The sequence below is a fragment of the Beta vulgaris genome, chromosome 1 (genome assembly GCF_026745355.1).
Source record: "Beta vulgaris subsp. vulgaris cultivar EL10 chromosome 1, EL10.2, whole genome shotgun sequence".
Classification (NCBI taxonomy): Eukaryota; Viridiplantae; Streptophyta; class Magnoliopsida; order Caryophyllales; family Amaranthaceae; genus Beta; species Beta vulgaris.
The window spans coordinates 35113600-35134519 of record NC_079202.1 but is presented as its reverse complement, the minus strand read 5'-3'; the positions used below and the strand labels follow the sequence as shown (position 1 = coordinate 35134519).

The 20920-nt window shown below is 34.5% G+C and overlaps 2 protein-coding genes and 1 long non-coding RNA gene across 3 annotated transcripts; 2 read left to right on the top strand and 1 right to left on the bottom strand.

The window, feature by feature from the left end:
* Positions 1-9510: 9510 nt before the first annotated feature.
* On the top strand, positions 9511-10086 carry LOC104897493 (uncharacterized). Its single transcript, XM_010684380.1, has one exon. It carries the CDS (start codon positions 9511-9513, stop codon positions 10084-10086), a length of 576 nt encoding a protein of 191 aa, XP_010682682.1.
* A 1097-nt stretch (positions 10087-11183) lies between these two features.
* On the bottom strand, positions 11184-15332 carry LOC104896177 (peroxidase 12). The gene is made up of 3 exons (XM_010682898.3): positions 15047-15332; positions 13845-14030; positions 11184-12062 (listed from the first exon to the last, which is right to left on the bottom strand). The coding sequence occupies exons 1-3, from the start codon at positions 15278-15280 to the stop codon at positions 11433-11435; spliced, it is 1050 nt and encodes a 349-aa protein (XP_010681200.1). The 5' UTR covers positions 15281-15332; the 3' UTR covers positions 11184-11432.
* Positions 15333-17154: 1822 nt separating this feature from the next.
* On the top strand, positions 17155-19932 carry LOC125491669 (uncharacterized). The gene is made up of 3 exons (XR_007268409.2): positions 17155-18360; positions 18474-19151; positions 19250-19932. It is a non-coding gene; the product is annotated as an uncharacterized LOC125491669 (long non-coding RNA).
* The last annotated feature ends 988 nt before the right edge of the window (positions 19933-20920 follow it).

Sequence of the window (20920 nt, the reverse complement as noted above, 5' to 3'; positions counted from 1 at the left end):
CAAAGCAAGAAGGTTACAGAATCAGATTTATAGCATCTATGATGAACAAGGAGCATGGCATGATGAACCTGAATCTGTCACTAAGGCTTTCTTGTCTTATTATGAGCAGCTACTTGGAGGAAGACAAGAAAGGAGGACACCAATATTACAACAATTAGTGCATGAAGGGCATGTCCTCACTGAACAACACAAGCAAGCCTTGAATGCACCATACACTACTAAGGAGGTGAAGACAACCTTATTTTCTATTCCAGGGTGTCAGACACCTGGAATAGATGGTTTTGGGACTTTCTTTTACAGAGATGCATGGGCAATTGTGGGAGAAGATGTAATTGAGGCTATTTTGGATGCACTGAATGGAGGCAGAATATTGAAAGAGGTAAATACAACTGTCATTACCTTAATTCCTAAAACAAAATGCCCTCAAAATGTTACTGAATTCAGACCTATCTCCTACTGTAACACCATTTATAAAGCCATTACTAAGGTGTTGTGTAATAGGCTTAGATATGTGTTACCAGACTTGATAATGGAGAATCAAGGGGGTTTTGTACATGGTAGGTACATCATACACAATGTTATGGTCATTCAAGACTTAGTTAAGCACTATGGTAGGAAAAACACCTCACCTAGTTGTTTACTAAAGATTGATATTCAGAAAGCATATGATACAGTAGATTGGGAATTCCTTAAAGAAATGCTTGAAACTTTGGGTTTTCCTACAGCTTTCACAGCTCTGATTATGGAAAGTGTTAGTACCCCTATGTTTTCATTGATGATAAATGGAGTGATGAAAGGCTTTTTTAAGTCTTCTAGAGGGCTAAGGCAAGGGGATCCTATTTCCCCTCTTCTCTTTGTATTATGTATGGAATATTTATCAAGGATATTGAATAAACTTGGAGATTTGGAGCAGTTTCATTATCACCCCATGTGTAAAGCAGTCAAGCTAACACACACGTGTTTTGCTGATGACTTAATCATGTGTTGCAAAGGGGACTTCCCATCCTGCTACCTTCTTTTAAGAGCTTTCAAGTTGTTTTCTGATACTACTGGATTACAAGCCAATGTGAAGAAATCAGCTGTGTATACATGTGGTATGAATGAAAGAGAGGTAAGGAGAATTGTAGATGCCTCTGGTTTTCTCCCATCAGAATCTACCATTCAAGTATCTAGGGGTTCCTATTTGTGCAAAGAAAATTACAGCAGCTCAATGTGAAGCACTTGTGGAGAGAATGGTGGCCAGAATAAGGGTTTGGAGTTCCAGAAATATGTCTTATGCAGCCAGAACCCAGCTTATTAAGCCTCCACCAATATTGGGCTCAGGTATTTATTTTACATAAGCAAGTTCTACATGAAATAAGCAAAATATGTAGAGCTTTCCTATGGAGTGGTGAATACTTTAGTCAAAAACCTAGGTTAGTTGCTTGGGAGAGAGTATGTACTCCTAAGAATGGTGGTGGGCGTGGTTATAGAGATGTGATCACTTGGAATATGGCCAGCTTAGGCAAATATGTGTGTGCTATCTCTAGTAAGCAGGATAGTGTTTGGCTGAAGTGGATTCACTCAGTATATCTTAGAGAAGCTGAATGGTGGGATTACAAGCCCAACTCAGGAGTAAGATGGTACTGGAAGAAAATCTGCCAAGTTAAAGAGCAAATGAAGCAGTATTATACACAAGATGAGCTCAGTACAACGCAGAAATATTTTGTGAAGAATGTATATGAGAAGATGAAAGGTGAACAGCTCAAGGTGCATTGGCACACAACAATTTAGAATAGATTAAATCTACCTAAGCATAGTTTATCTTCTGGCTAGCAATACAGGACAAATTGAGAACTTCAGAAAAATTGAGACAAATGGGACTGGACACTAATGGGCTATGTCTGATATGTGCAGCTCATCCAGAAACACATCAACACCTATTTTTTCAATGTCACTTGAGCAGTGAGTGTTTACAACAGCTCAAAATATGGCTAGGCTGTAATGCAAGCACTAGTCATATTCAACATTTGGTGAAATATATTCAGAGAAGCAAGAAGTCAAAGTTCAGAAAACAAGTAATGTTAGCTGGGTGTGCAGGTTTGATATACCTGATTTGGAATAGTAGGAATAATGCCTACTAGCATCATTGGGTTCCCAATCCTACTCAACTGATGAAGAAATTCAAAGCCATTGTTAGAGCAAGAATACAAAGTGTATTGGTTTGAAAACTTGTAATGTTGTGACTTTAATTGTTTTTTGAAGCTATAGCTTTGTGCTAGTCTAACTTTTGATGAGGTCCAACCTAGTTGGTTCGCATCTTATTAGATTGGTTTTAGTTGTAGTGTTTTGGGAGTTAATATAATACACTTACTTGCTTAGAAAAAAAAAAAAAAGAGGAGAGAGGAGAGAGAAGGAAGAGAGAGAATGAAGAGAGACGATTGAATAATGGGTCTGAAGCGCGGGTATTTGTTTTTTGGTAATTTGAAGCGCGGGTGGGGATACAAAAGCCCATAAAGGGCTGCGTTTTTTTAAAAAACGCAGCTCTACAAGCCATAAAGGGCTGCGTTTTTTAACAAGCGCGACCCTTCACTTAGTAGGGTTGCGCTTGTAGAAAAAGCGCAACCCTTCTGAATGTAAGAAGGGCTGCGCTTTTTCAACAAGCGCAGCCGTACTAAGTGAAGGGCCGCCCTTTTTTCAAAAGCGCAGCCCTTCTGTTATGTAAGGCTGCGCTTGTAGGAAAAGTGCAGCCCTTCCTGCGCAGCCCTTCCTTTTTTTCCCCTAGTGAGTGGCTGATGTTAATGATGTTGCAAGAGAAGATTAAGTATATGTTCCTTCTCCACCTCCCACTAATGTTCCTTTTGGCGAATTATCTGGTTATATTCATGACATGGATGAAGTGTGTTCCAATTCGGAAAATGAATTGCATGCAATGTGGAGAGAAAGTAGCCCTACATCTTCTGATCCCCGAGACATCCGAAATGAAATGAGGGATAAAAGTAGAGGGAAAAGGGTTATGGACAGTGGTTCATGCCAAAGCAACAAAAGTGCAAAATTTGAAAGTACTAAGAAGGCTGGAGGAAGTACTGCACTTTGTGACAAGATTGATGGTATGGTGCAACTTATCTCAGAGAGAAATACTGCAACCAAAGACTTTCAGCTTGCTATGGCTAATATGATGAATACTACGAATATTAGTGCTCCAAAATATTCTGTGATTGATGCTATTGTCAAGTTGTGCTCAATGACTGATTTGGATTCTAATTCTCCTAAATTTTACTTTGCTTGTACTCTCATTGAAGATCCACAAAGAAGGACTATTTTGCTTGAGTTTCCAAATGATAAAAAACGAGTTGATTACATTCATTTTATGTATGCACGACATGCATAGGGCAAGTAGTTCGTGTTACCTTCATTATATATGTATCATGGGAATGTTAAATATGTAGGTCTTGATCCCCTTAGGTTATGCTAATTATATAGGCCTTGATCCCCTTAAGATATTTTGGAGAACTTAAATATTAATGTTAATGGGGTTTTTTTTGGATGAGTTTATATCATCTACATTTTGTATAAACTAACTTGTTATATTATAGTGATGTTAGTAGTAATCTTTAACTTGCGACACTTTTTTGGGTTTATTTGTAGGTATGGATTGTAATGTGCAAATGAGATTGCTCTTTCTATTTAGTGACTATATGGATGTTGATGACAACTTTTGGGATATGATAGCTTGTACAACCGGTTATATTAGCATGCATTACGTAAGTTATATAGGTAAGGCACCATGCATGACCTCATCTTTGAGGGGAAAATGTGGACGGATGAAATACTCAATGGACATGAAACATGATGTTTTAATGCCCTTAGAATGTATCCAAATTTATTCATTCAATTGTACACAAATTTGGAAAATAGGTATTGTTTGAGACCTTCATCTAGGATGTCAGTTGTAGAAAAAGTGGGTATCTTTGTGTATGTTCTTGCTCATTGTGCCCCTAAGAGCGTTTTCAGCATTTTGGCGAAACAATAAGTCGAGTACTCAAGGAAGTTTTGTGTGCAATGGATGGATTGTCGAGGGATGTAATTGTACCTAGAGATCCTAATTTCAAAGAAATACCGCAACAATTAGCATCGAATACTAGATACATGCCATTTTTCAAGGTACTTTTTATTTGTTTTTCCTTTTGTACTATTGCATTTAGGTCGTTACTTGTGTAATAGATGTATTTTTTTCCATTTAGGATTGCATTTGAGCTATAGATAGTACACATATAACAGTCATTGTTCCGGAAGAAGATGACACCTTATCCTAAGACAAGAGACCATCACTCAGAGTTTCGTGGTGCAAATCCAAGGGGGATAAAAGAAGTCTTCAATCATGCTCATCATCTTTGAGAAGTTGCATTGAAAAGTCTTCCGGAGTTCTTACAGCTCGATAGAAATTATTAGACAAGATGCCTAGATACTCATTCAAAGACCAAAACAGAATAATGTCCTCATGTTTTGCATTGCACAGTTACATTAGACGAAATAAAGTTGGTGATAGATATTCCAGTTAATCCCCCACAGTGTGTACAAGTATTGTCAACTAGAGATATGACATCACTCTGTGATATATAGCATTGCTTCTAGCTTGATGACAGCTAGACGAGTCAATAGAGTTAGACGTCGATCTTAGATTATTTATTGTTTAATTTGGAAGCTACATACATACATACATACATATATATATATATATACATATGTATATACATATGTATATAAATATATATATATATGTATATACATATGTATATATATATATATATATATGTATATATATATATATATATGTATATATATATATATGTATATATATATATATGTATATATATATATATATGTATATATAATATATATATATATATATATATATATATATATATATATATATATATATATATATATATATATATATAGTTTAATTTGTTGTGTCATTAAATATTTTTCGAATAATTTAATGCTTAATAATGACTGTTTATACATCATTATCAACAATGACAACAACAAATGTTACTTACAATCATCTTCAAATTAAATAATAATAACAATAATAATAGAAATAATAATAGTAATAATAATAATAATAATGGTCATTTTATAGGGTCTTAAAATGTATAAGTTTAATAAAAAATCAATGTCCATAATGGTCATTTTATAGTTAACAACCAATAGCCAAAAGCCAATTTTACCAAATATATTTATAAAATAAAAATAGTCAAACAGCCAGTCAAACCAACTAAATAAAACAGCCAACAACCAATTACCAAACAAGGCCATTGTCATTTAAATTAGTGAGATGTTTTATATATAAAAGTTTGGTTGTATTAATACTTTAAATGAGTTTTTCTCTCTCTAGAGTTTTCTCTCGATGCTTTATCGTTGCCATGGCAAGAAGCTCGAATGGTTAGAAATCGAACAATAAACCTGGGGGTCCGTCTTTGAATTCTCAGGCGAAAAAGACAAGATCGATGGATGAGTTACTTGGAATCTCTGATATGGAGATTGAACCAGTGATTAGAACTGAGGAGGATGATCTCAGGGAGATTCAACAAAGTCAGTAAGCTCATAGGATTTTTTCGGAGTGGCTTTCTCCGATTCATTCTACAGCGGAGAAGGTGGTGAACCAAAACATTACATAATTTAATTAGTTGGGCTTAGCGCAGTGTTCGTCCATTTGAACCGGTGCCAATCCTCCAATTTGATAATGAGGTGAGTTCTCAAACTCATGTCTCTGATAATGAGCATGTTGTTGATGGTGTTAGTGTTGTGAATGTGAATCGTAATGTGATTAAAATTGATGTTGAGGATGTGCAACCTGAGGTGGATTTCTGGAATTCATCTTTGATTTGTTATGTTGTTGGTGCTAATCCCCCTCCAATTGTTATGGAGGGATATATTCGTCGACTTTGGAAGAACAATGGGGTGGATAAGGTGGTTATGCTGAAGAAAAGGGTGTTTATTGTGTGATTCTTGACGCTGGAGCGAAGGGACCAAATTTTGGCGGGAAATTTGAATTTCTTTGATTTTAAGCCTCTGATTATCAAAGCTTGGGACCAGGATATGGACATTATGAAGGAGAATTTTGATGTGTTGCCTACTTGAATTCAATTGCGTATTAATTTCAAGTACTGGAATGAGCGTTGTCTGAGAAAGTTGGTGGAGCCAGTTGGAAAATTCTTGCGTGTTGATCAAGCAACAACAAAGCGAGATAGACTCCAATTTGCGAGAATTTTCATAGAAGTAAAGGTTGATCAGGAATTCCCTGATCAACTGTCTATATTAATGAGAAAGGGGTTGACACTGTGTATGATATATGTTATGAATGGAAGCCTAATATTTGTGCAACCTGCAAATCATTAGATCACACTACTAAGATGTGTAGGAAGACTTTTAGGAAGGAGGCTGATCAGAAACTTATTCAGCAAGAATGGCGTCTTAAGGAGAAACAGGGGGAACAAGTCTCTGATGTAGGGCTGGTGAAAATGGATCCTAAGGTGCAGAATTCTAGTGCAAAGCAGCTGGGGAAGAGAATATCCTCTCATGTGGTACCAACTGTAACTTCTAACTCTTTTGAGTTACTTGACAAGCTTGAATCAGACGAAATAAGAATTGGTGATGTGTTGTGTGAATCAGTGGCAATAAATGAAGGATGGGGGAACTCCTCTGGGGGCCATGGATAGCATTTTGTGTTGGAATGTTAGGGGTATTACTAGTGCTCAGAAACAAAAAGATGTCAAACAAATTCTTAGCACTAGGCCCATAGGGTTGATTAGTCTTATTGAGACTAAAGTTAAGACTAGTAAAATGGGAAGCTTGTATCAAAATTTATTTAGTGGTTGGTGTTTTAGCACTAATTCTTCGTTTCATCCTGGTGGCCGGGGGAGTTATTTTAGCTTGGAATGTTGTGTCCTTCCATGTTAATATAGTGGGTATGTCTACGCAATTTATTCATTGCCATATTCAGGTAGTCAGTAATAAGCAAGAGTTTTACTGTACGTTTGTATATGCTTACAATGATGCTAAGCAAAGAAAAAGACCGTGGAGGGATTTGGAGGAGTTTGCTCTGAAGATTGATAAATCGTAGGCAATACTAGGTGATTTTAATTGTGTTTTAAATGGGGAGGAGAGAATTGGAGCTGCTGTTAGGGATGCTGAGATGTTGCCTTTCAGATATTGAGTAACTAAGTGTGTGGCTGAGGATATGAAGTCAACAAGGTGCTATTACACTTGGAATAATAAACAAGCTGAACAATCAAGGGTGTTTAGCAAGTTGGATAGGGTCATGTGTAATGAGAAATCGGTGGATATGTTTCCTTCTTCAGAAGCATGGTTCATGCCTAAGGGGTTGTTTGATCATAGTCCCATGTTGCTGAAGGTCCATAAGGAGGTTATCAGACGCAGTTGCCCTTTCAGGTACTATAGAATGTGGAGTTCTGCTCCTGATTTCCAAAGCAAAGTGAAGAAAGCTTGGGAGGCAAATGTGAGGGGAAGTGCCATTATCTGTATTGTTCAGAGGTTGAAAAATGTAAAACATGAGATGACAATGTTGAATAAGGAGGGTTTTTGTGAAATTCAGATTGCTGATGCTAAGGCTTATGATGAGCTCTTAATTTGTCAAAAGAATCTTCATAAAAGGTATGATGTTGAAAATGGGGAGAAGGAGAGTCAGACTGCTGCTGCATACAGGAAGGTTCATGCACAATACATTTCTTTCTTGAAAGAGAAAGCAAGAATGGCATGGGTTACTTATGGTGATGAAAATACCTCCTTGTTTCATAGAGCTATCAAAGTCTGACAAATGCATAACACTGTGTATGGAATACATGATATGAATGGGGACTGGAAAGAAGGTACTGCGGTTGAGGAAGCATTTGTGTAGTATTATAAGCAATTACTTGGGACTGCAAGAGTGACAAGAAGAAGTTTGAGTGATGAGATCATTGCAATGGGGTCAGTCCTCTCAAAAAATCAACAAGATAGATTGCCGTTACCTGTCTTAGAGGTAGAAATACAGAATGCTCTTTTTTCTATCCCTGGTGACAAATCTCCAAGACCTTATGGGTTTGGGACTTTTTTCTACAAGGATATATGTCATCTTGTGGGGGCTGATATCATTACAGCTGTAAAGGAATTTTTCTCTTCTGGGTAATTGTTGAGGGAGTTGAATAACACAATGATTACCTTGATTCCCAAGGTAAAATGCCCTGAAAATGTCACTGAGTTTAGACCCATTGCTTGTTGCAATGTGATCTATAAGTGCATAACCAAGGTGTTGTGTGCAAGAATGAAGAATGCCTTCCTAAGATCATAGCAAACAACAAAGGGGCATTCATCCAAGGAAGATTCATAGCTCATAATGTTTTGATCTGTCAAGATATGATTAGATGCTATGGTAGGAAAAATGCAAGCTCTAGGTGTATCATTAAGATGGATATGAAGGAAGCTTATGATTCCATTGATTGGAATTTTTCGAAAGACATGTTGGAGGCTTTAAAGTTTCCTGGGAGGTTCACCTCTTTAATCATGGAATATGTAAAGTCTCCAACATTCATTGTCCTGATAAATGGCAAATGCTATGGATACTTTGCAGGGAAAAAAGGATTAAGGCAAGGTGACCCAATGTCACCCTTGCTCTTTGTGATTTGCATGGAATATATATCTAGAATAATGTTGATGGTGGGGAGAAATAGTGTTTTTAAGTTTCATCCTAGATGCTAAGGGGTGCAACTGAACCACTTATGTTTTGCAGATGATATTATTTTGTGTAGTAAGGGAGGGTTTAGATCTGTCTATTTAATGCTTAAGGATTTAAGCATTTTTTCAAAGCTTCAAGATTAGAGGTGAACGAGAAAAAGACTAAAGTTTACACTTCTGGGATGAAGAATGCTGAAGTGCGGAGAATCCTAGATGTTTTTGGATTTAAAAAGAGGTTAGTTACCTCTCATTTACCTTGGAGTACCTATTTGTTATAATAAAATTGTAATTAAGGATTGCATGATCCTTGTGGATAAGATGACTGCTAGGATTAGATGCTGGAGTAGCAGACACTTATCTTTTTAGGGGAGATTAGTGCTGGTTAACTCAGTCTTATTGAGTATCAATACTTACTGGTCTCAAATTTTTATCCTGCCCAAGAAAGCTTTACATGAAATTGAAATGGTGTGTAGAGCTTATCTTTGGACAGGCCAGGGTTTGAGCAACAAAGGGGGGCATGTGGCTTGATCTAAAGTATGCTCACCTAAGAAGGTTGGAGGCTTAGGTATCAAAGATATCAAGGTGTGGAATAGAACAGTTGTGGGGAGATATGTCTGGGCAATTGCAGCTAAGAAATACAATTTGTGGATTAAGTGGGTAAATGAGTTTTATATGAAGGAGGAGGATTGGTGGGGTTATAAACCCCCAAATGGGTGCTGCTGGTATTGGAAAATGATTTGTGAGATTAAGGAGGAGCTTAAGGACATGATGTCCCTGAATCAGATCATGTAGATGGGTGATTATTCTGTAAAGAAAATTGTGCAGTTGTATACAAGGGATTTGGAGCGTGTCAACTGGGATAAGTATGTTTGGAATAGACTCACCATTCCCAAACATAGGATTTTTGTGTGGCTTACAATGCACAATAGATTACAGACTACTAGTAGATTACATAAAATGGCGATAGCTACCAATGCCAATTGCCTGATTTGTGATGATGCTGTGGAAACTCAAGAACACCTGATGTTTGAGTGCAAATTCAGTTTTGTTGTGTTTAGCTCTATAAGAAAATGGTGTGGGCTCCCTAATAACCACACTACAGTTAATGCTATATTGCGTTGGATAGCTAGAAGCAAGAAGAACAAATTCCAGAAGCATATGTTATTTGCCATTGTTGGTGCAATGATTTATCACATCTGGTGCACTAGAAATGATGTGTTTTGGAATCATAGAGTGGTTGCTATTCATAACATTATAAATCATATTCAGAAGGATGTTATAGGAAGAATGTATAGGGTGATGCCTAAGAAAACTGATATAGGTGGTAAAGAGTGGCTAAGGAATTTAGCAAACCAAGTTTGTATCTAGTTGTGTGTTTGCTCTTCTGAGGTTTGGGGGTCCAATCTAGTTGGTTCGTCTTTTCCTAGAAGCGTTTGTGGTTGTAAATTTGAGCTTAATGAATTATTTTACTTAGCAAAAAAAAAAACTTTAAATGAGTAAATATGTACTATATACTTGAGACTTAAGTTGTTTAGTTTATTGATAGAGTGGTTAAGTCGTGAAGGTGATTTTATTAGAAAAGTTAATTGAATTAGCTTCATTATCTTGATTTTATTAAGAAAGTTAATTGAATTAGCTTCATTATTCTATTTGGAGATGGAATTCAGTTAACGTAATAATACAGGATTCGTGAATAAGATTAGTTTATAGTAAGTTGGATTATTGGGTATTGTTCACTAAAATTACTTAATATTCGAGTTTAGAATAGTATGTTCTATTCATGTTTGGAAATTACTAGAGAAGGTCTTATTATGGTTGTTTAATGCTATGATGGTTGAGTTATGTTGATTATTGACTGGAAGCTTGAGCATTAGATTGTCCCTCACTCTCAATCAGTAAAAAAGATTTAACCATTGATATATATCTAATTATGCATTACAAAAAGTGATTAAAAATAGATATACTAAAAAATAGATCGAGAAAAATTCGACAACATGATAAATCTTGCATGCTAACAATGTCATTTATACAAAAGCTAAATAATATGGTCCAAGTAAGATTTATAAATAGTGCAAAAGTTTTAAAAAAAATATTTATTAAAAAAAAAAAAGGAGTATAACAAAGCTTACTAAACCCATACATCTTTTTCTAGATGGGCTAAACAAATACTTCACCTGTTTTAAAATACTTGACACACTTCTCTCGAGACGCTTGTCAAAATATATTTTGAACAATTAACATCTCTAATTCCATGTGAGAAAAATTATAAAAATATATATATTTTGAAAGTACATGCCGAGATGAATCTAACAAGATCATATATGATTATATTTTTACTTGTGTAAAAATTCCAAAACACGGTCAAATAGGAATTTGTGAATAATATAAAGGTCAAATTGCGTCAAATTTCCTCAAATGGAAAAAATACATCTTAACAAAATAGGAAACATATATTGTACTTCACATAGAATCCTTTTGTCTTGAACATGGAATTCATCGAGATATATCCCATATTATTCATTACATAACATACTAAACGTATACATCCAAACATCGTTAAACCGTAAACGTAGGTCGTAGATGTTAGCCACATGCAAATATGTAATAACAAAGCAATATTTGCGCCAAATAAAAAGCAACAACAATCCCATTATAATGGGGTCAGCCACACATCCAAATTATAAAAACTTATTTAGAAATACAATACATTTTTCTTAATATTGTGATACTCGTCCTTGTTGATCTTGATCAACTCTCACCACAGTCGACAACAAGTCCAAATCATTAGCATTTCTTACTGAGCAATTTGCACGAATCTCCCCTTGTGATCCAGTCAATACGCTTAATTGGCTCATTTTGACCATAGCATCTATAAACTTATTGAAGAACAAGTCTTGGTTAAGAGCAAAGCTTGTTACAATATTTTTTGTCCTTGAATCAGTAAACAAATCTTGATCCGAAGTGAATAAGCCTTGACGATTCACAAGGTCGACATAATACTTGTTGTCAAAAATATTAGGAGTACGAATATCTAAATTGGTTGTATTATCAGTGGTTGCAGTAGGGCACGTACGCCTAAGGCTCTTAGCAAATGTTGGGTCCATAGTGGTATCTTGAGTTGGGTAGAGTCTATCGGTGAAGGAAGTGCAATGACTTATACCGATTGTGTGGCCGCCGGATAGGGCAACGAGATCGACAGCGTCCATGTTTTTGGTGGCAAAGGAGTTGAGGAGTTGCGTTGTGTTGAAAAAGGGAGGTGGTAGATTAGCTAGTGTTGCAGCTGCGGTAGCAAAGTTTAGACTATCCCTTCTTCCCAATGGAACCCAGTAAAATGGTCCACCTGCCTAGAGAATCATGGAACAAAATAAAAGAAATTGTGAAAGTTATTGAGTAAACATAAATTAAGAAAAAAGCTTATACTTCCTCTGATCCGTTCTCTTTATATAGAAACATCTCTTTTTTGTGGTTAAATTTGGTAAACTACTTTTACCACATGTTTATTCAAATGCAATTATTAAATGAGATATTGTTTTATTTTTGTGAGCAAGTTTAATCTACAATCTATATAAATGTATTAAAAGGCGTGCGAAAACAAAAAACTGTGCCACGTGGCGCTCTCCTTAGGGAATTTTAGTTCATGTAATCCATGTACAATAAAAAAAATTAAGAAATTGCAAAGTATAGGGTTTGATCCCAACACCTCAAGTAAATATACTAGAGTTTTAACCACTAGGCTAAGTTGTATTCAGTGTTATTATCATAAAGTATTATATTAATAAATGAAATTTTTTCTTACCAGGGACATTGCCCGGTCCTAATAACAAGTAATATATTTAAAGGTGTTATTAACCAAGCAACGAGCTCACGTGGCGCTCTACCTTAGATTGTTTTACAATACATGATTTACATACAAAAAAAAAAAAAAATAGTAAATATATGCCATAGGATTTGATTTCATATATTTACTATTTCCTGTTTTTTGTATGTAAATCATGTAATTTTGAACCAAATGATATTTACTATTTCTATGCCATATATTTACTATTTCTTGTCTTATTCAATAAACCAAATGATATTTAATAATCTAATTTTGAAGTAAAATATTAATATTGGAAACTATACATATCGGGGCCTGACCCAAGCTAACAAACTACTCCCTCCGTCCCATAATATAGTGCCTATTTCATTTTTGGTGGTCAAACTTTAAAATATTTGACCGAATATTCTCATTTGTATATATAAAAAAACATATTCATGTAGGATCTTGTTAGATTCATCTCAATGTGTAGTTTCATAATATCAACTTTTTATATTTTTTATTAATAAGGAATTGAAGATATTAAAGGTCAAAGTTACGTTTTGGAGACCGTGAAAAAAGAAACAAGCACTATATTATGGGACGGAGGGAGTAGTTATTAAAACCTTGTGCAATAAAGATAAGATCGTACCACAGATTAATGAAGTTGAAAAAACATAATAGGCAAATTTTTCATTTTTTGTTTCTTATTATACAATATTATTTGAGTGTTATAAGGGAAAGTACATTGTTTACTCCATATCTTACAATGAACGATTACATCTTTCTAGATGTATGTTTATTCTTTTTAGAAAGAACACATAAATGTACAAATTTGTTTTTTTTTAAAAAAAAAAATCAGCCTTCCTAGTTTGTAACAAGATTATACTATAATATTTTCAAATTAAATTTACATATATAAAAATACATCAATAAGTCTTTTATTGTGTGGCTGCCTTTACGATTAATAACTATATGGTCTCACCTATAAAAGTCAAACTAATTATATTAAAAATTAAGATATAAATAACCTTTTTCACTTATAAAGTAACCTTAAATAATAGTACAAAAATTCAAAAAAATAATACAAGAAACCCCTATATTGTTAATCAACCCCTAGGATAAGATCCCAAGTATGAGATATAAGTAAACCTAACAATTATTAGTAACCCCTATGTTAGTAACACATAACTCCAATAATTATGAGTAATTTCTAGTATATTAATTAGTAACCTCAAAATACATAATTAAGCTTGTATGTGAACGGACATATTATTAACTATAGGTGTTTTCTGCCAAATATAAGACTCAGTGATAAAAATAATATTACCAGAAAAATAGATTCACGAGCAGCAAGGGTAGTGATATCAGCACAAGATACAACTCGTCCACAATGGCTATGCACAACGGCACGAAGATCATTTATAATCCTGAATGCCTCCTCTCTCAACGTCAAGTTTGGAAGTGCATCCTTCTCACTTGGATTACCATCCAACAACACAGATCCATCACAACCCTAAAAATACACATGTTGTAAGGAGAAAAAATAAAATTTAAACAAAGATCATAATGAGAGATTTGATTTGCATAATGAAAAAGCATGCATGAGCGAATCTTTAGGAAGTCCCTCTGCTTATAGTTGCAATCTGCAAATTGTAGCATATCTCACCCCTAAAATCCTGAAAGTACAATAACAAATTTGCCATGTTTTCCACAAAATTCTATATCCCAAGTGAGTATTTGAACTATGATTAACCAAGCACGGGGTTATTATATAAACTCTTTAATTGACTTTTGCCTCCATACTCTGTAATTTGTACTATCTCGAAACGATCGTAAAAACGTTTCTCTCGCCTATCTGTGGACATAGCTAACACATTATTGTTAGTGAACTATGTTGATTTTTGTGTCGATTGTTCTTTAATTCTTTGTTGCCTTATTGTGTATGTTACAACAAGTATCACATCTTTGGTTGTTACTTGAAACCGCAGCCAGATAGACATATCACAAAATTAACTAGGCAAAGTACCTAAATCATTGTAAATTTAACACAAATTTTTAGGTGTAACTATTACCCTACAATATATAGGGGGTAACAACTCATACACCACAATTTTTTTTGAATAAAGTTCAAATGACATGAATAAATGATAAAATGACCTGAGATTGATGTCATTATATATATAGTCCATAACTCCATGTCATTCTTGTTAAAGTTTATATCATTATGCATGTTACACAATAAGTTATGGTAAAATATGTTACACCCAATACGCACTCAATTTATAATGCATATACCAATTTAACCTGTATAGTCGTTTAGGTCTTGAATATAAGCACTCCATGGCCAACTTAACTAACCATTGACTTTATAAATAATCCAAACTTCCTTGAAATTTTCTTATTGATCTCTTACGGAAACAAACCTATCAGTTTGGGCCAGAGGGAGTATTTCTCATCTAGCGCCTTGGAGGCTTCTTCAGCAGATTTAAAAAGTCAATGTACATGTGCAAGTAATGGACAGAGTTATACCTGAACAAAGCAATCATGAAAGTGAAGGCGCAGCAAACCAGCTGCTTGGGTTATATCCCTCTGAAAAACCTTCCAAAGATGACCTCTAATAATGAAATCCAAACCTGGGCAACTCGATGAATAAAATGTGTATGAAAGTCCAGGCACAACTGGTACTGTGCTCTTACCCTCGGTGATTCCTACAATCAAAGATGATATAACTAAAAGAAGTGGGATAACTTTTGAGGAGGCCATTATATTATTTTTATGATCTTTTTGTTAACTCTTACTGTGGTTGATAACTTGATATTACACATTGCATTACCGCAATATATAAGAGTTATTACGTGAACCGTTTTTCATCCTTTTTTTTTATTGGATTATCCAATTTATTTAGTTGGGTAGTTGTAATTGGAAAAAGATTGACTAAATTTAATTTTTGTCTGTACTCCACATGGGTTTGCTGCTTTAGGGGTTATTATATGTGCATTAGGTCAAAAATCTTGCGTATGGTCGACACAAGTTTGAAGCATCCTCTTTGCTTATTATATGGGCATAGGAGGGGTTGATGAATGGATTTATTATCATCATACACAGACAATGCAAAGATTGATGTTCAATGTAGCATAAATAACGCATTTTAAACGTATATCAGTGCCAAATAATCACAATAAAATTGATATGGATGAACTATAAATAATGAAGGATAAATCTAAAAAGGAACAATAAAATGAGAGGGATCAAACCTTACAAAAAATTCAAGGACGTGCTCGGTGACAGTAGATTTAGTAGTAGCTATTAGCCATGAAAGTAGTTGGTGTATAGCTGTTAGCCATTAGCTGTCAAAGTAGCGGTTTAAAATATTGATGTTCGGTAAAAAAAAAAAAGTTGTCAAAGTAGCGGTTTAAAATATTGATGTTCGGTAAAAAAAAAGCTCTCAAAGTAGTTGTTTACAAATAACTAGTCCCAAACTCAAACAAAACTTTAAATGAAATTCATTCACCACTAAACATTACCCCGAGAAAAAACACTATATCCTAAACGCTACAAATTGTAACTTTTGACAAACACTATCAAAACACTACTTTTGCCACTAAAAACTAGCTAGTCATACCAGGCCACTATGATTTTTCTTAATTAGTGTTTTGAATAAGTCAAACAAAATACTAAAAGCTATCTCGAAAGCTTGGCCCTAACATGTTCCAAGTTGAGGAAAAGAGTGCTTAGTCTAAGCGTGCATATAAATGTATACGACAAATTAACACAAATCAGTTTATCCCATATTATTCATATCTCCTTGTAAGAGAAAAAACAACATATTTGTATTCGATCATAACTGAAACGAAAATTCATTCAACAATTTTATCAAGGATGGCCATATGCTTTATTTTAGAAAATAATTTTGTTTGTGGGAGTCATTATGGTAAAGTATTAATGTAATAATCTAGGTATTAGGAATCTTTGTCAACTTTGTAGTTAGATATTTCGAACTTTTCTTTTGTGAATCGTTGACTTATGAGGATCTAATTTGCTTCCAATAATATTTAATTTGTAATACGTACTTCTATAAATTATATAGCGGTACTGTTGTATTGACTGAGTTATTACATAGTAGTATTATGGTACCAAATAGCAATCAGCATCAAGTAAAACTAAACCGCGTCCGATAATATAAAGAAATACTTTAGGATTGCAGTCGAACTGTCGAAGTACTCAATAAGCCATTCTATATTGTGATAATTGATTTTATCAAATTGACCATTTCACAGCTAACTACTACTTTCATAACTACATGTTGAATTGACCATTATCAAATTAATTATGTGATGGTAATATGTTCTTTATAAAAGTAATAATATAATGGTAATTCTTTAATTAGAGTGAAGGTATAAAATTAGGTTGTTACTTAGTTTATATGATGAGTTAATTTCTTTATCAATAGTGTTGTTATATGATAATGACAATAATTTATTGGTTAACTTCATATATTTAGGTGATACAAAACAATGAGAATTATAGTGTTTATGGGTTAATGTATACTACCTCCGTTTCCTAAAGATATTCCTTGTTACTGTTACTACAGATACCAATGAGAATCAAGTTGTGTGGGGTGTGGGGTGGATAAAGTAGGAGAGAGAAAGGCGTTAAGATAAATAAACAAATAAAAAGAGGTTAAAGTAGGAGAGAGAAAGGGAGTAAAATTGTATTAATAATGTAATGGTGGACCATATGATAGGGACATGAGAGGGTAAAAGGAGAAAAAAATTCCAAATAAGGAATAAAGTAAAAGAGGGAAGATCTTTTGGAAACGCACTTAAACGGAAAGAGGGAAGATCTTTAGAAAACGGAGGGAGTACTACACAACTAGTTTAAAACACTTGCAAACACAACAAGAATCCGCCTTTATAGCGTCTGAATTTAGCGTCCGATGATGTAAGCGGACGGTAAATTTAAAATTAGCGTCCGGTAAAGAACAGATGCAAATTAGCGTCTGCTTTTTGAGATTTGGCGTCCGTTCTTTTAAACGGACGCTAATTAGCGTCCGCGAAGTTATAATACCGTCCGATGGACGGATGCTAAATAAGAGGTATAAAAAAAAGTCCAGTCGACCATACTATCAACCATAACCCACGCCTCTCTCTCTTCCTCACCCTCATCTCACGTTTCTCTCTCTTCCTCACTCTCATCTCACATTTTCGTGCTCTCTCTTTCTTTCAGATCTCACGAAATCAGGTATTTCTATTCAGATTTAACTAATAAATTTGTTATTTTTTTAGTTTTGATTGTTGATTATGTAGTTTATTTTCTCGATTTTCTTTATTTTTTTTAATTTCGTTTTGTGTTTTTTTATTCTTGGGTTTTCGGTTTTTCCTAGATCTGAATTTCCTAAGATTTTTTTTAATTTTTTTTGTTTTTCGATTTTTCTTTATTTTTTTGAGTTTTCGGTTTTATGAGATTTTGATTTTGTGTGTATTTTCTCGATTTTGATTTTGGTTTTGTGTGTTTTTATTTTCGGCTACTTGGTTTTATTTTTTTTTGGCATGAATTTTCGTCTTTTTTGGAAATCAGTTGTTTGTTTTTTTTTTCGTTCTTCGCTTTTTAGGAATCAATCTGTAAAATTTATTTTCAAATCAATTTAGGGGTGGGTTATTTTTGGGAAAATATCAGATATAGATAAATTACAAATTTACAGAAGAATTCTGCTGAGTTTTAGTGGTTGAAGATGATAAATAATTTATGGGTTTTCAATGGAATGAAGATGAAATTACCCATCTTGTTGTTACTGTTGGTTCATCTTCAGCTTCTTCTTCCTTGTTCTTCCCTTAATTCTGAAGGTAATTGTGTAAATCTGATATTTTAAGTTCTTTTTTTTTTTTTTGTAAAAATGTTGTCTTTATCTTATGGGTAATTCTGGGTTTAAGCTCAAATTATGTTGAATTTTTTACAGGGATGGCTTTGTTGAGGTTTAAAGAAAGGGTGGTGAGAGATCCCTTGAATTCTCTTTCTAGTTGGATTTCTGAAGATGGTGATTTAGATCATTGTTCTTGGTTTGGAATCAATTGTTCTGATGGCATTGTTGTTGTACTGTATGTTTCTAACATTAATTCTCTCAATTTTTAATTTTTTTGTATGAATTCTGAAAATGTTGCTGCATTTAATTTTGGAAAAATATTCATGATTTGGTTACTCAAATTGGTTAAGTTTTATCATGTTTGTAGTTTGGTGGCTGGGTACATGGTGGGCAGTATGTGTGCAATGCACTGCAAAGAGGTTTAGTAACAAGAATCATCATGCCTTTTGTACACTGACATGCAATGTAAGGGAATTAAATTATAATCACTCACCTCTTCAAGCTAGGAACATTAAATTAAAAAGGTCAAATGATATGCTTTTTCCATTAGGACTGACTCGTAAGTAACTGAAAGAAAATGGTTCTGGATATTATATGTTTGATTTTGCTACAGGAAAGCTGATTATGCCCTCTTTCCCATAGTGTTTTTACATGCCACTTATCATTATTATAAGCATATACCTTGAAGTTTCTGCCTACTGTTCAGGATGACGAAGATCAGCAAGATCCAGATGAAAGATGGGATCCAGATTCTGATATGGAGATTGAAGATCGGTGCGTAAAATTCATTTGTTTTGCTTGTTTTCACATTTTAACCTCTTTATTTGACACCTCTATTTTGGGTCTTCATATTGTTGTTTTATTTGGTGCAGTCCTTTATCTGTTCGAAACAGAGTGAAGAGAGAGGCTGTGGAGCCTGATGCTAAAGATTCGGTATGTTTCTTGCTATCTAGTTTTTTTTAATGAGTCTGTGCTATGGTTACTGTATTTCATGATATTCCTCCATACCTTCTTTTGATAAGCAAGAATATTTGGTTGAGAGGCATGTACATAATTATAGGGAATTCAGTGTCTGGAAAATATTTTCGGATTTATTTAAATGTCTGCTGAATATTAGCTGAAGTTCATTACAGTTTTTCTTGTCATTTTGATGCACAACTTCTATTTGGATACCGAATCTTTGAAAAGGACCTGTGGACAGTGTCTCTAGTAGGATACTTGGAATCATTGATGGTATTTGCCGTCGAAGATTTATGGAGCATTGCAAGGAAAAAATGAAATTTAAGAATACTAGTGAAGTTATTACTCTGCTATTTCAAACTAGTATTGTGTACCTCTTAAGATATTTGCTGACATGTATTTCTAGTTTTTAATTACAAAGTAACTATCATGCAAAGCAGTACTCACTACTAATGTACACCTTCTGGAAAAAACTAGCACACTCAAACAAGGCTAAGAAGAAGATCAACCTTCATTGCTAAGCAACCAAAATTGCTTTAACCTGTACTTAAGCTCACAAGGCAACAAAACAAATAAGATCCAGTAGGAATGAAGTTGGAATTATGGATTTACAATTTAGGTAACGATTAGCACTTAAACTGCAGAATAGAAGAAATGATTCACAAGGAGAAAGAAGAGAAGAATTTCAGCAAAGGAAGCTTTTTGAGCAGTGACGAGGATGGTTTTGAGGGTGCTTGGTTCACTGCAAATGTTCTTGAGGTGATTGGGAAGGACAGCTGATGCCCTGCACATCAGACCACATCCTCCAAAGGCAGGAAAAGTCCACAAGTTCAAGTAGTTTGAAGAAGTTGATGCTCTTTATAATGATGGGTGGTGGGTGGGCTGCATTTCTAAAGTCCTTGGTGACTCAAAATATTTAGTTTTGTTCTAGATTTTGGTTGTGGAGTTTAAATTAGTGTACATGTAATTATATGAGATTTGTATTAGATTTTGTTCTAAGTATACTAGAATTTAGTTCTAGAATTATTTTTTCACTTGTATCTACATTTATCATCAATAATAATTGAATTGATTAATTTGTTTGCCTTAATAAAAGAAGTATGGTATTTGCATCATTTCATATCTTATTACATTTGATATCAATTAATCAAAAGAAAAAAGCTTCCAAGAGTAGGGTTTGTGACTGCCAGAGACATTGATTAGCGACTGCCAGGGAAATTAGCGACTGCCAGGGAAATTAGCGACTGTACCTGTCGGTCGCTAATTAGCGACTGCCAAGGCGGTCGCTAATTAGAGTCTGTCGCTGGCGGTCGCTAATTAGCGACTCCTTGAGGAAGCGGTCGCTAAATTCTTAAAATCGGACGCTAAATATTTAGCGCCCGCGTTGCGGACGCTATTTGGAGAATTAGCGACCATGGGTTTTGCATCAGCTGTTTAGCGTCCGTCGGCGGACGCTAATATATTTAGCGTCCGATTCCGCGTTTTTAGCGTCTGATTTTCGCGGACGCTAAAGTCTGACATTCTTGTTGTGAAATATGCACACTATTATTTGTAACTTGAAATCTTGTGAAAATGACATAAGT